Source organism: Anarrhichthys ocellatus, unplaced genomic scaffold, assembly GCF_004355925.1.
Source record: "Anarrhichthys ocellatus isolate YVR2014 unplaced genomic scaffold, GSC_Weel_1.0 scaffold3, whole genome shotgun sequence".
Lineage (NCBI taxonomy): Eukaryota > Metazoa > Chordata > Actinopteri > Perciformes > Anarhichadidae > Anarrhichthys > Anarrhichthys ocellatus.
This window is the reverse complement of record NW_022280033.1, coordinates 2,954,196-2,968,494: the sequence shown is the minus strand read 5'-3', so window position 1 is coordinate 2,968,494 and position 14,299 is coordinate 2,954,196. Positions and strand designations below refer to the sequence as shown.

Genomic DNA, 14,299 nt, shown 5'->3' with positions numbered 1-14,299 from the left:
TTTACATGCATTTACACCAAAGACGGATATATTTGAGGTGATGGAAAATACATTCTCGCTGCCAACGTCTCATTATACTGACTTGTGACACCAAACCCTTAGAAACACTTCATAACCCATCAGTAAGTTAATGAACATTGATGGGGGGTGTTATCTCCACGTCCTTGACCTTGTCATTTATCTTGACTTGCAAAAGTCAAAGCAGAACCCGGGTCTTGTTGTGGGAAACAAAAGAAATTAGGGCAAAGAAAGAAGTGTATGTCAGCAGCAGCAAGGTGTGTAGTGCTGCGTGTCCCGGGTGGGGCACAGAAAGGAAAAGCCAGCCTGCAATAAACCAGCTGTTTCCTCAAGAAGTGGCCGGCTGCCAGAAAAACCTGCCGTAGTTCGATAATATGGAATCTAAATAAGAATCAGCCGGAGTGATTTGGGTAGCTAAGTGTGACTCCGAACGGTGGGGAAAGCAGTGAATGACAAAGTGACTGGAATGAATTTGGACGGCTCCTCATTTAAAAGTGGATGTGAAATATTTAATTATTGTAGCAAAACAAAACCCATGAAAATAGAATCTGTCTTAATCCTATGTAGCTGATGAAGACGGATCTGTGTTGCTGTGAGACGCACTCCCTGAATTTGCTGAACAGACCGAGCACCAGCAGTCACTGTGACCGTTCATGATGCATTCATTCATCTTTCTCTCCAAAAGCAGCCATTTTTTTTCCTGAATCAGGGAGTTTATCTCAGAGAAAGTGACTTTGACAGGGGAGCATACACAGCAGCTTACATACCGTCTCCTACTGTACCAACAGTCGGGGTTGCACAATCTGTTTTTTAACCTCAACTGAGAAGTTTCACTTGCCTTAATTTAACCACACCACACAAAGGTGTTCTTTAGGGCAATGCATCACGAGCTATTTTGACGGGCCTCATCCCACAGGACAATTCATATTTACTCATGCAAACATAAATGCTGTCATTTATACCTTACAAAAGCTATACCTTACTGAGAACCTTCAGGTAGAAAACACTTTTAGATAGTTTACCATATGCTATACAGTTACAACCATGCATAACAGATCACAACTATCCCCCCTCCATGACATCACTGCTGTCACCCAGTGTATAAATAGAGGAAATGGTTGGGCACCTGAAGTCTCTGGAACATATGGTGGGTATGGTGAGTAACAAAGAGAGATGTAACTAATGAAATGCAATAACAATAACTAAACAATACCTGTTTTACTTGAACCAGTGACGTTGACATTATATGAACTGTAATTAAACAAATACAAAACACAAACAAACCCGTGATAGTGAGTGTCTTCAGTTACAGATCATGATGGAACTATGGCTCAACAAACGATTAACAAGCATGGTTAGATTTGTCAGAATATGGCGGTGAAATATGGGGACGAATGGTGTGTTCTCGCCCACTTTGTCATACAGTACATACACATGATGTCGCCAGTCCACATGCCCACCGCCCATAAAGAGGCTAAAACTCTCATACCTGCCGAGTCGATACTGGTGACCCCGTTCACATTACACACAGACTTTTGTTTCATTGTTAAATATTGATTCGCGGAGTGTTAAGTAAATGTCACATTATCCATACGCCTACAACAAAATAATTTAATCAATAAATGCACTTTTGATTTCATTGTAGCACCTATTAGCATTAGCAGAGCCCATTAGTGAAATCCCCCAAATTTCCTCGTCCCAGATCCCCGTCGATGTTTCCAAGCTTAACTGGGAACACAGCTGTGTTGAGTTTCAAAACATCAACAGAAATCTGGCAGGAAGTTTATGGATTTGGAGCCATTGGGTAAGGCACCAAAGTCGTAAAATGATATTTTTAAACAACCGGGTTTAATAAGCTCACTCATGCAACAGTTGTTCACACTCACCTTGTGATCCAGCAGCTCTCTCTGCTCAGATATGTTGCACCAAATATCTCGTTTAAACCTTGTGGTTCTCTTCGTCAGCCTGCAGCGGAGCGATATCTTTCCTGAGATGAGCGAGTCTATCTTTCGGTTTGCGGATTAGATCGTCGTCTGGCTCGCTGGATGGTTCCGTGAGCCCTCGGGGAACACAGATGCAGATCTTGGCTTTGTTTTCCGCTGGGCTCCAAAAGAATATCTTTTGTGTCTTTAAAGCCTTCAAAGTGAGATAATATTATAAATCAAGGAGACAGTTTGAGGAATTAGGCCTCTGCCGTGTCAGTGTGGTTTTAATGTTCCTGTCATATCTGTGATGTTATGTCTGTGAATCAGCTCCAATAGATCCACCAACTGTTTCCGATTTAAATACAATCCTTCCCAAAATCAGTGATCGGTGTTCACCGATCACTGATTGATCTATAGATGAACAGACTGGAAGGCAACAGTCACCGCGGGCGTTCACATGATTTACTATTTCTGGCTGAATAGATAATATTTGAGTAATCTACCAGACCTCTCTCTGACGGATGAAGTGATGTGTTACGCTGTCTCCAAATCGTCTCAAAGCAATGTTTCCAGCAGAAAGGAACATTGTGCTGCAGTTTTATTGCTTATCATTTCTTGTGGTTACACATTTTCATCATGTGTGTGCATGAGAGAGACTTTGTGTAACATATTTCTATTGACTGGGTAACCTTTTTGTTTATTTCACATTTCTCTTGGTACCCAGCCTCGAAGAAATAAACATCCAGTGTTGGAATTTTCCAGAAAAAACGTATAAATTATAATTTACTACAGGATTTCAAGAGTTACCACAAAACAGACTAAACCAGGGGCTACATATAAACGATATATATATACATATATGTATATATACACATATACATAAACATATACGTAGATACATATATACACATATTTAAACATATATATAGATACATATATATATATACATACATGTATATGTTTATATATATATGTATATTGTCCAATGTCAAGTCTCTCTATCTATCTATATTATGTATTGTTTATTTTATACATGCTTCAAGTGTGACCTGCCAATCGGAAGACGGAGCGGGCCCGTGCTTGCTGTAGACGGATGTCACTGGCTTTGTCTCTGCACGGTGTCCGAGCCCGCTGCACGGAGCCTTTCTGACGTTTAACTGGCTCTGCCCCTTTAACCGCGTGGCCGCACTGCTCATGCTCGGGGCTTTGTGCAGGAGGTTCCCCCGTCACAAACCAGCTGTGGAGCAGGAGAGCGATAGCAGACAGCTCCGGGGAGAGCTGCGGCTGTCGCATCCTGAGACAACGAACCCGGGCAGAGGGCACGTCTTTGTCTGGCAGCACGCGCACACATCCGGCGAGGGTGGGAGCAGCGCACGGCGTTCATCGGAGCTCCGTGCTTTTCTGCTGATTTATCTCCGGGATTTACAGCCTTTTGACGCTGAGGCAGCATCATCCGGTCGCGGTGTTTACATCGGATCCTTGACCACAGTGGAAGTTTATCTGGAAGACTTGTTGGGCACGCGCCGCAGAGCGCGTAACAGGGGCTTCTATGTTTGTGTTGCTGCGAACGGATTGGTCCGGTTGGAATTGCGTTTACGGTGTTTTTTTAAAGGTCGAAACTGTTTCCACCAAAGTTTCCGGTCCCGCAGCTTTCCCCACACCGCTCTGCATGTTCCGATAGAGCGTAATCACTGCTTCCCGGAGCCCTTTCCCCCGCGTCACAGGTCGGATACTTTATATCGACCCCACTGCTGATAACTGATCACCTCACAGCGTAAAGGTGACACCTCGTTTTTGTTCTGTTCCGGGGGCTGCAGCCCCCCCCACAAAAAAAAGACACTTCGCGTCCATCATGGATGATGTCGGAGGGATGCATCTGTGCACCTGGGCGGCCACGAGACGCGTCTTGAGAACGTACCTGGGAGTGCTCGTGATGCTTCATCTCGTGCTCCGCGCGGAAGCCTCCTCGGTGTCCGAGTCCTGCGAGAAAGACTGCTTGTCGGGGAAGTGCATCAACGGGACCTGCGTGTGCGATCACGGATGGGTCGGGGATCAGTGTCAGCACTGTCAGGGGAGATTCAAGTAAGTTGTGAATTGATATGGCATCTGCCAAGTGCCGTTAGCAGTGTACATCTTACCTGTCAGGTTGTTATTTGTATCAATGTTGTGCTGAGCAAAAGTCCAAAATTGGCATTAGGTGTGACCCCCGAGTGTGAATGCATAGATCTTTATCAATTATAGCCTAATATCCTAATATCTTCTCACTGCTACTTTAGGCTCCTGGGTATTTTTATTTATGGCGGTTATATGTGTTTGACTGGGTTCAATGAATAAGTGTAGATGACTAGATTCATCTGTGTCTTTGTTGTAGAAAAGTGAAGTCCTTTGGATGCTACCTGGCTCTATTACCATATTGTATGAGGGGCAATTAATGCCACAGCAAAAACACAGATCAAGTACCCTAAACCTGACTCTTTTTTTCCTTTTTTATATTTTTTATGGGTGTAACAAAATCAAAATAGTGGACACCTTAGTCGTCAGTTCACACCTGACACTATATATGTAAATAAACATCTACATCATTTCCGTTTGCAAACACCAAATGTGTTTTTTGATCAGTTTGTTCTTTGAATAATTTGATATACTTACTTGTGCCGAAAAAAAATGAAGCAGTAAGCTAGCTATAGACAGAGATTCACTGTGCTGCACAAAGGCTACCAGTAGCTACTAGCAGCTTTTTAAGGTGGAATGTTTTCTTGCACGTTACTCTACTGTAAGTTGGGGTCTTTGAATCCATCAACGCACCTTAAATGTCAATATGTCAACTTTGACCATTCCATTTGTTTCTCTCTTGCATGACACACGCTTTAGTGATGATTGGATCTTCAAGTGCTTAAAAAAAAAAAACATACCATTTTAACGTAGAGTTTGCAAAGATTCTGTTTCCTCTCTTGGAAGACAAAGTGTCTGAGCTTCGGGAGCTCGACACCTACACACACCTTAGACAGTCGAGTAAACATATGTCAACTAAATCGTAATATAAATATTTGTCCTTGTCGTTGAATCCCAGAGACATTATTGAGCGTCATACGTATTGTCAGAATGGACTACCAGCATAGATGTGCTTAAAAAGAAGACATTTTTTTCTGCCAGAAGGAGCTGCTTCACTTGTCAGAATGATCTCCCTTAGGTCACGCATCGGCCTGAATATGAAATGATACTGTCTTCTAGAAACTTTTGAACAGATGGGCGTCATATTCCGGACAGAATAAGACATTGCACAACAGTCTGTTTTTAACGGAGAGTGTACTGGTGTAACCCTCCTACGGAGTATTGCATTGTGGGTTGTTTGTAGCTTTAATGTTGCTGGTTCAGCGAGTTTCTTCAAGTGCGTTTGAAGTTTGTCTTTTAGAGAAGGGCTGACATTGAAGTGCACTATAAATTGCAATGTTAGGATGGTCATTTTTGCATCATTTATTTTATCATTATTATTTTGATTGAAAAACATTAAAATGATAATGGTGTGATTTTTGCAGGGATCTGTACCAAACAAAGATATTTCCATTCTGTAGAAGTCTGTAGAAAATGATGTGTAGGCCAGGACATCTCTGCAGCACCACAATATTTCATTTAAAAGGGTATTTTCACCCATTTAACAAATGTTGCGCTCCCTGGAATTTGAAAATTGCCACAGGCCATATTGTGATTTTGATAAATTGCGCTGCACTAAAGTTAATTAGAACTGAAAGTGTTCATTTAGCCTGGTGTCTGATGGCTGGTCCGATGTGTTTTGCTTCCATGAAGGGACATTTTAAAAATGCTCCAGCTTCAGACTGCTCACACAAGGAGAGTGTGTGGCTATGTGACCAATAGACAAACTACACAAGTATTTCATGTTAATCTTTTACAAATGGAATGGCTTCAAAGGTGGCAGTTTTATTATCAGGGTTGTCTTTATTTTTTATTTTATTTTTACTTTTGCAGGGATCAATTAAAACTAATTGCACCAGAGTTATCTAGAAGCTCATTTGCATCTGTTGTACAAAAACAACAACCCCATGACAATAAATACACTACATAAAACAACACGATACATTATAGTCCGTCAGTGTGAGATAATATTCGATAATAAACCGATCAGCTCTCCCACCCTTATTCTTTGTCTGTGGCATTAATCACCCCTCATATACTCCAGAGAGGACAACCTTACCTTTTTCACCGTCACCTACAGCGTTAACTGCACAAGTAGGGCGGAGAGATGGCAGGACTTAAGTCTGGCCCTTTCTCTCTGGAGAATTGTATTGATTTTTCAGTCAATGCGATTGTCGTGAGAGCTGGTGGACTGGACAACAGACAAACAACATGACAGGGACAAGCCTTTCTGCTTGTCACAGCCTCGTTAGCCTCCAAGGATACTTAGTAGTTCTCATATGCACACACACACACACACACACACACACTGTGACATTTTGCACAGTTATTTCAGAGAAAGTATAATAGCTGTTTCCTCAAATCTATATCTGGACGCATTTTATGGATTGCAGGAAAATCAGCTCATTTTCAAAGAGGACATTGCATTTCACAGTACTTTATACTTTGGACCAGGCATGAAGAGAGGATAAGAACATGGAAAGTTTTCTTTATTTGACAGCATTTATTTTGAATGTGTCCATCTAACAGGCACTGTAGCGGCCTCACTGATTTCTGACCTGTTTTAATTTGCCTTATCAAGCTGAAATGAAGTCTGATGGGGCCTAGCTGTGGTTCAGGCAAGAGGTTAAATATTACAAGTAACGCTGAAAGATGCCCGCAGCAGCCACAGGAAAGCAGAAGGCGACAGGTTGTCACTGCGGTTTTGGTTTATCCTTGAACAATACCTTTCCTAGTGTATGCAACACCTCTTGCCCCTGCATTAAGGCCTCTTGACACGGTTAATCATACTATAACACAATTCTGATTTGCTATTTGTGGCATTATGCTGCTTTCATGCCACGTCAGCGTTATGCCAGCTTTTAAGACTTCTAAATAGCATTCAAGTCAATATCTAACATAATCATGACTGATACTATTCACTGAAAGTTGCGATATACCTGACTTAATAATCATGTGCCTGAAAAGGCAACACACACATAAATATAGACTATATATATATAAATATAGTCTGTAGTTCAATGCAATAGATAATATAATTTACATAGTGTTATATTGTTAATACACAGTATTTTTAATTGCCTCTAAATGTCTCTCAACATGTTGAAAGTGAGGGAGAGAAACTTCATTCCCTGCTTAGCTAGATATTACTCCACTGTATCTTTACATATCTAATAGTTGTTTGCTGCTATATTAATGTTCTCAATGTTAAACACAGCTCCTTTAACCCTTACATGACCATCTTTGCAGTCATACGAACACTGGCCGGTTCTAAACATGGGAATCTTCCCCTTCTCTCTACCATCCGTCCCATCAGTCATGAACGTGTCTCTTTCTGTTCGAATGGACATTAGGATGGCGGCAGCACATAGACATACTGTAGCTTATCTCGGCTCTGGCATAGGAACTGACCTTGTCTGCAGCTTCAAGGTGTCCTGTCCACAGTTTTGCACTCCAGTTTGTTATAATGGCGGTGGCCTACTTTGTAGCTTTACTATGGTTGGCCACTGGAAACCATCGACAGCGAGGCTGACTCTCATGCACTGTGTTCACCGACCCCGTTAATGCGTCCATGTTTTGGACACGGATGGTGTGCTCAACATATGGAAATTCAGTAATTTAAGTAATTCCAAACAGTGTCTCCCTGAAAGGAAATGCATTCTGGACTTTCCTACCATGTTCAGTCTGTAGTATTCTGTCCTTTCTATTTATGTCATGAAAACATGCCTTTGTATTAAGCTCGGTTTATTATAAACCATGCAGTAATCCGTCTGAAAGACATGTCCTGGAGGTTGTTTTGGGGATTGTGAGCTGGCTGAATCTCCCCGTCGACAACCGATGTTGTAGAAAACACTGCTGTCCAAATACCTGTGTTATCAAAAGGCTTCACGGGGCTTGTGGCTACATCAGCTGTATCTATAGTGAGGACAGACTGGAGAGCACTGGAGCAGAGAACAGGACCCGTGCTTCAATATCACTGCTGTGCCCTGAATATACTCGATACTAAAGCCTCGCTGGATTGCAATTGGGATGGCCAGGGCGTGCGCGCGCACACACACACACACACACACACAGAGTAGTGTCTCATATCCACACAGACAGATCCAATAAAGAAGAAATAGGGAGTAGATTCTGTTTGTCTATTGATTTAAGGTATTGGTGCTCCGTGTAGTTTTATTGGTCCGCAGTCTCACCCTTTGTTTTCTGATTGCGTTCTCTCTTTCTCTCTCTGCTTTTTTCTCTGCCTCTCTTTGTCCAGACTAAATAACATCTTGCTTGTTCCTTGCATACAACACACACACACACACACACACAGGAGTCGCACTAACGCACAAAACCCAGGACTGTTGTCTGAACCAGATGTGAGGAGACTGAACAGCATACCCAAACACTCTGGACTAATTATTTGGTAAATTAAGAAAAAAAGACGTAACACACTTTTTATTGCTGCATTCACATGGAATCTGAACAAAACCTTCTGGATGACGCCAGGCAAAAAACGAAAACATGCATGACGATATGTTGCTGTGGTGATGGCATAAAATATACTCGATAAAACCATGTTGTGTATTGTGCAGCTTTCTCTCAATATTCTATTGCAAACTTACAACAACCGAGAGGGCTACAGTACGTAACAGCGGATTGTAAATTCCGTCGTTGAGGACGGCGAAAAGTAAAAAATAGAATAAAAAACAACTTTGGACGGCAATGTCGTCTACCATTGCCGGTATTCGTCCTGCCCTTGTTCATCTCTTTGTCAACACGATCTTGTCAAAACCCACGGACGACCAACCAGCCACACCTGCCGGACCAAACGCCACCAAACTGGCCCAGAGAGGAGAGCTGAGATGGGAGCTAAGCTAACCCAGCGAGGACCTGAGTCTACTCCACTACCCAGCCTATACTCCGGGCTGTTCGGTGGCAGTAAAATAAGATGGATGAAAGCAGCGGGAGGTCAGTGACTGTCGCGCCCACATCTTCACAGAGACCTGGCTCCATCGCTCATCCCGGATCAAGCTTCACTTGACAGGCGGACGTCAGGACAGAGCGGCGCAGTAGGGGTACAACTGTATATCGTTGTGCATCCCTGTGTTGCATAATGACAATACATTATCCTTGAATCCTTGAATTTGGCCCGGGGCAGGTAGTGCAGAGCGGGTTTACGAGAGCCAGTTTGCTTAAAAAAAGTCAAATTACAGGGGTTGATGAGAGCGGCTAAACCACACAGTTAATGTACTCTAAAACCCAAAACCATGAGCTTCTAGAGGCTAAAAAGCTCAGACAGCTGCTGGTAACTCTCGGTAGTTTCATACAAGAAACACCTTTCACAGAGTTGTTTTATCCATTGTTTGAAAAAGAAATGAAAATATTGATGAGAGGAGCTTTGTTGGGAAGATGTATGAAGGCAACCAGCACTGACTGTTGGAGAAGGGATGTAAATTCCAGTTATGGTGTTGAAATAATGTTCCTTGCACTTTACAAGGCGCTATAACAACCTCAAACCGTCTCTCATTTTGATACTGCATGTAAAGTTCGATAAACATCGGCCATTTTTAGATGTATGAATTGACTCCAAATAAAGTTGCTATTGAAAGCAAGTTGCAGTTATGTAGAAACATTTGAAAAAAATGTTTGTGGTTGTATTATCTGCATTTGGCCTCCTACATTTGTTTTTGTAATTTTAGGGAACACATTGACGAGTCTTTTTAAGCCGGTGCTCGCTGTCAGCTGTGGCAGTGAAGCGACACGTTGAGGTAGAAGCTTTTCATCAGACTAAACAGACCACCTGTTTATCCTTCATTAACCTCGAAGAGGAAGCTGTGAAACACCCGTGGACCGACCTGACCGTGCATCTGGCAGTTTCAACATCAAACCGTCTAATGCGGGCACATCAGAGCGAATCTATTTGCCTCAGGTTTTCCGAGTATAAAGCGCCGCATTAATCTCACTTTGTCTCTTGCATGCTAAGTGCAGGCAGCCAGAAAACACTGGAGGCCACGGAGTAACGAACTCTCACTGATCAAACATTTTGAGTCATTATTTGCTGACAGAGATGCAGGAAGAAGTTCTGGAAAAAGGATGTTGATTGTGCTAAGTGAAGGAAGATGGAAAAAATGAAATAAAAATCTTCTCTCTCTCTCTCTCTCTCGGAGCTGCCTTGTTGTTGTAAATCGCTCAGTGTGCAGAAGCCACAACGGAGGTTTTTGCCTCAGACAGCTGGAGCCGAATAAGATGTATTTATCTCACTGGAGCCTGATGAATGGACTGAGGAGACTCGGAGTTCAGCTAAAGCTCTGCAACATAGAAATAGAACAGAAGCAGAACGGACACTGAGCTTTTTGCCGTGTTCATTTCAAAAGAAAGCTTGGAAGAAAATGGCGATTGTTAGTTGTTTTGGTAACAACATACGTCATCCGTGAGTGAGTTCGCAACTTGCCGCATAAAAATGGCCGCCACCCTGACCATTGTCTACGTTGATCTGAATGGGAATGTCCGATGTACTCCTGTTCTATTTCTAGATGGGATTTAAAAATGTACCACCTCTTCAAGTCTCCCAGAAGAGTCATTGGCATTCAAATGATAATCTACTCCTCATAAGGAAACCTATAAATACTTTTTTTTTTTTTTTTTTCCAAAATGGGATAAAAGTTGGATTAAACCCCTCCACTACATGTCTGATTTAATCTGTCCACTAATACTGTGAGCGCAAAAATCCTATTACGTGATGTTGGAGCCCATGATGGTTCCCCTTCAGCTCTCCACATAACGTCTGTGTGTAGCGGTGGTATGAATATTATGAGGCAATTTGAATCAGCAACTTTCTGTTACACTTACACTGGACTGTTAACTGTCAATCTTGACCAGGGTTCAGGTTAGTTAGGAGTTTGTTGAATAGGAATTCAGCATTGAATCTGATTTAAGAAGTCTGAATGCTGTGGATCCCCTTGACGTATTTGGGTTTAGTTTTTAACAAAAGGTCATAAGGGCTTCAAGCTTATTAATGCTATTTAGCTAAATTCACCAATTGGGAACTGGATCTGGCTTTCGGAACTCAACCCAACTCTTGATTGAATGAGCACTGTGGGGAATACAATATTCACATGTTTAAATACAGCCAACAGTTATCAAATGTAATACAATATTTTGTGTTTATAATTAAATGTTAATCGCAGTAAGTTCCCGTTTTTCAAAGGAAACATCTCTTTTCAAATGAAACTTCCAACATAGGTTTATGTAGTTTTTAAAACTCCTTGGTTAGGCTTATTAACGTACGTTTGTATGACGTTAGGAAGTACGTAAGTCACACAACTAAGGTAAAATAAGTGACATGAACAGCTTTCGGCTTTTTGAAAGTCATGTTTGTTTTGTTTTTTACCAATCCAACCTCCCCTCCTGCCCAGCCTTTGAAGACTTTGTCGCTTTCTTACTTTCAGTTGCTCCGACTGTCTAATAATGATTCTGTTTTTGTTTACGTTGGAGAAGTTGAACTGCTAAAGGGTGCCTCTGTCTGTCAGTCTCGGATGCAGAGGGGCAGTGACCAAAGCCTCTGTATTTGACGAGTTGGGAGTGAGACGGGGTCTGATCTGGGGAGCGAATGTGATAAAATGTAGGTTTTTCTGGAGCTTTGATGCAAGTCTACGCTGGTGAATGAGCCGAACTGCCGCTAGAAAAGTACATTACTGTTGCACCACTATGCAATACACCGTAAAATGTTCTACTGTGTCTGCCCATATCAGCGATAGTAAAGTTAAGGTGAGGGAAAGACCAAGGCCTGTCACAAGAAGTGAACTCTGGTCACCCATCCAGCCCTCCAATCTCCATACTCTTACTTTCTTTTTACATAAATGGCACACTTCTAGACCCTGAACTTTTGAAATTGTTATGTGTCGAATCGTCCAATTTGGACATAATTCAAAGAGACTGAAATACAACAGTGGTGTATCCTGAAAGTATGGACGCACCGGTGCAACACACCTTTACTTCCAAGTCTTTTACTCTGTGATATCTAGAAACACCCTTGTTATGTTTGCAGTAAATCACAGTTACAAGTATGCATACATAGTCACGGACACTAAGTGATCTAAATATCAACCCTGCTGGCTCTGTGGTGCCTGACGATAAAGTGAAGGAAATCATTCAAGGACAAAACAACCACAGTGTTGGAGTGAGACTCGGGCTGAGTGGAGACAGAATAGAGTGCTCTTCTGACATCAGAGTCATCAACACAGGCTCGAACCTCTGTGCATATGTGTGTGTGTGTGGGTGTGTGTGTGTGTGTTTAAGCCTCAGGCAGTGTGCAGTGATGATGACACAGCTTGTGAACTGAAGTAGCCACCGCAGTGAGCATGAGTTGTAGGGTCTGTTTGTGTGTGTGTGTGTGTGTGTGTGTGTGTATCTCTGAGAAAGCATGTGAGTGTTTTGGGAGGGGGGAGAATGGGACGGCCATCTGTCCAGTGTGTGTTAATCCTGCTATGATGAGAGCAAAAGCAAGGGCAACACACGCACGCACACACACGCACACACACGCACGGTTGGATTGGTGGGTGTATTACATGAATCAAAACCCCCTACGGCTGTAGCGGTTGCAGAGAGATGCTGTGGGTTCCAATACTGTCATACTATTTAGTATGCCAGAAAGAGATTTCGTTTGTCCCAATACATAGTATGTCAAATGCAGTATGCCAGAAATACCAGGATGTCCATGCTGCATCCTGTCGCATTTTGCAGTATACAAGCCAGCATGTTTTTCTGGCTAATCTGACCCACAATCCTCTGCGTGGCGGATAAATGAGCAAAAGGGTGAAAGTTCAATGTGCAATGTCATGACGAAGTGTTGTGTCCCAATTGACTGCATGCTGCTGCAGTTTGTACTAAAAATGAAAATAAATAGCAGGCAATTTGGAACGCAGTCATGGTAAAGGTCTGTTCTCATGACATCATCAGTATGTCCCACTGGCACTATATCTTTAACTGCATTAAGAAAGTCTTCAAAGGAACATTCTGGCTGTCTGATGGGATTTTCTCATTTCTCATATGATCAGGATATTTTCAGTTCTCTAGCGATAGAGAAAACAAATTGATGACAGTTCTAACAATTACTTTAATTATCAGGCTAAAATACCACATTCACAAATATCAGAATTGACTGCTTTTGTGTGTTTTAAACATATAAATAGAATACACACACATTCCCATTCAAATGCAAACATCGCAGCAAGCTAGCATCCAGGACTCACGGAGTTGAGATTTTGCATTAACGACCAGGCGGTAACCTCTGGTTCTAAAAAGTAAAACAAATGCTGAAGTGCCTTAAACTAGCATTCTTTCTAATGGCCAGCAGGGGGCGACTCTTCTGGTTTCAAAAAGACGTCCGATTGTATAGAAGTCTATGAGACTGATTTATTACCTCAGTAAACATTGTAAACATGAGTTTATGGTCTCAATCTCTATAGTTTCAAGTCTTCTTCAATACAGCATGATGTTCATTTTGTAAATTATGGTCCATTTAGAGTCAAATAGACCATAGAGCAGGGTATGCTTTAGGGTGGGGCTAGCCTGTGATTGACAGGTTGCTACCACAGTGTTATCCGATCTGGGAGTTGTCCATGTTTTCGTCTTAAAACTTTTGATCCTTTTCACAGTAAGTTTTCAGTGCATTAAAGTTAACTGCAACAAAACTTCAAAACTCTCCTTCATTAGAGTCTTAATCAAAATGGCCGGATAACAGACACTCAACCCCAAAAGCTTCCTAAAGGATTACTCTCAAAATCCATCAGTTGTTATTGCGATATAGTGCTAGATTGCATGGGATCAACAAAATTAATGGGGTCAGTCCTCGGGGACCATGACTATTCATACCAAATGTCATGTGACTGTGGAGTCACTGCAGCCAAACACCATCCTTACTTCTCTGCTGCTTGGATTATTTTGTGATGCGTTTCCAAAACACAAATATAAATGATATTTCCAGAAACAGAGGTCAATCTAAGTTCAATCCTCCGTGGATTATGGATGTTTTCAGTAAGTTTTGATACTACTTGGTCACAAATGAGAGGTTGTGACCCAGGGTAGCGCTAAAGGTCAAGAGAATACCGGGGCCAATAGGAATCATCCTCTGGGGACAATGAATTTAACACATTCAGCAGAAATCTAGCAAATCGTTTTTGAGACAACTTGCTCTGGGCCAAGGCCTTCAAGAGACGGTC

The 14,299-nt window shown here is 42.1% G+C and overlaps 1 protein-coding gene across 3 annotated transcripts in view; it reads left to right on the top strand.

The window, feature by feature from the left end:
• Positions 1-3,114: 3,114 nt before the first annotated feature.
• atrnl1a (attractin-like 1a) overlaps positions 3,115-14,299 on the top strand; it is a 199,824-nt gene continuing 188,639 nt past the window's right edge. For 2 of the 3 annotated variants that reach the window (XM_031872756.1, XM_031872738.1), the window contains exon 1: positions 3,116-4,025. In XM_031872756.1, the coding sequence (XP_031728616.1) occupies positions 3,796-4,025 (230 nt within the window). In that variant the 5' untranslated portion in view covers positions 3,116-3,795. Of the gene's footprint in view, positions 4,026-14,299 lie in introns of all 3 variants that reach the window. The other variant, XM_031872746.1, reaches the window with a different exon arrangement.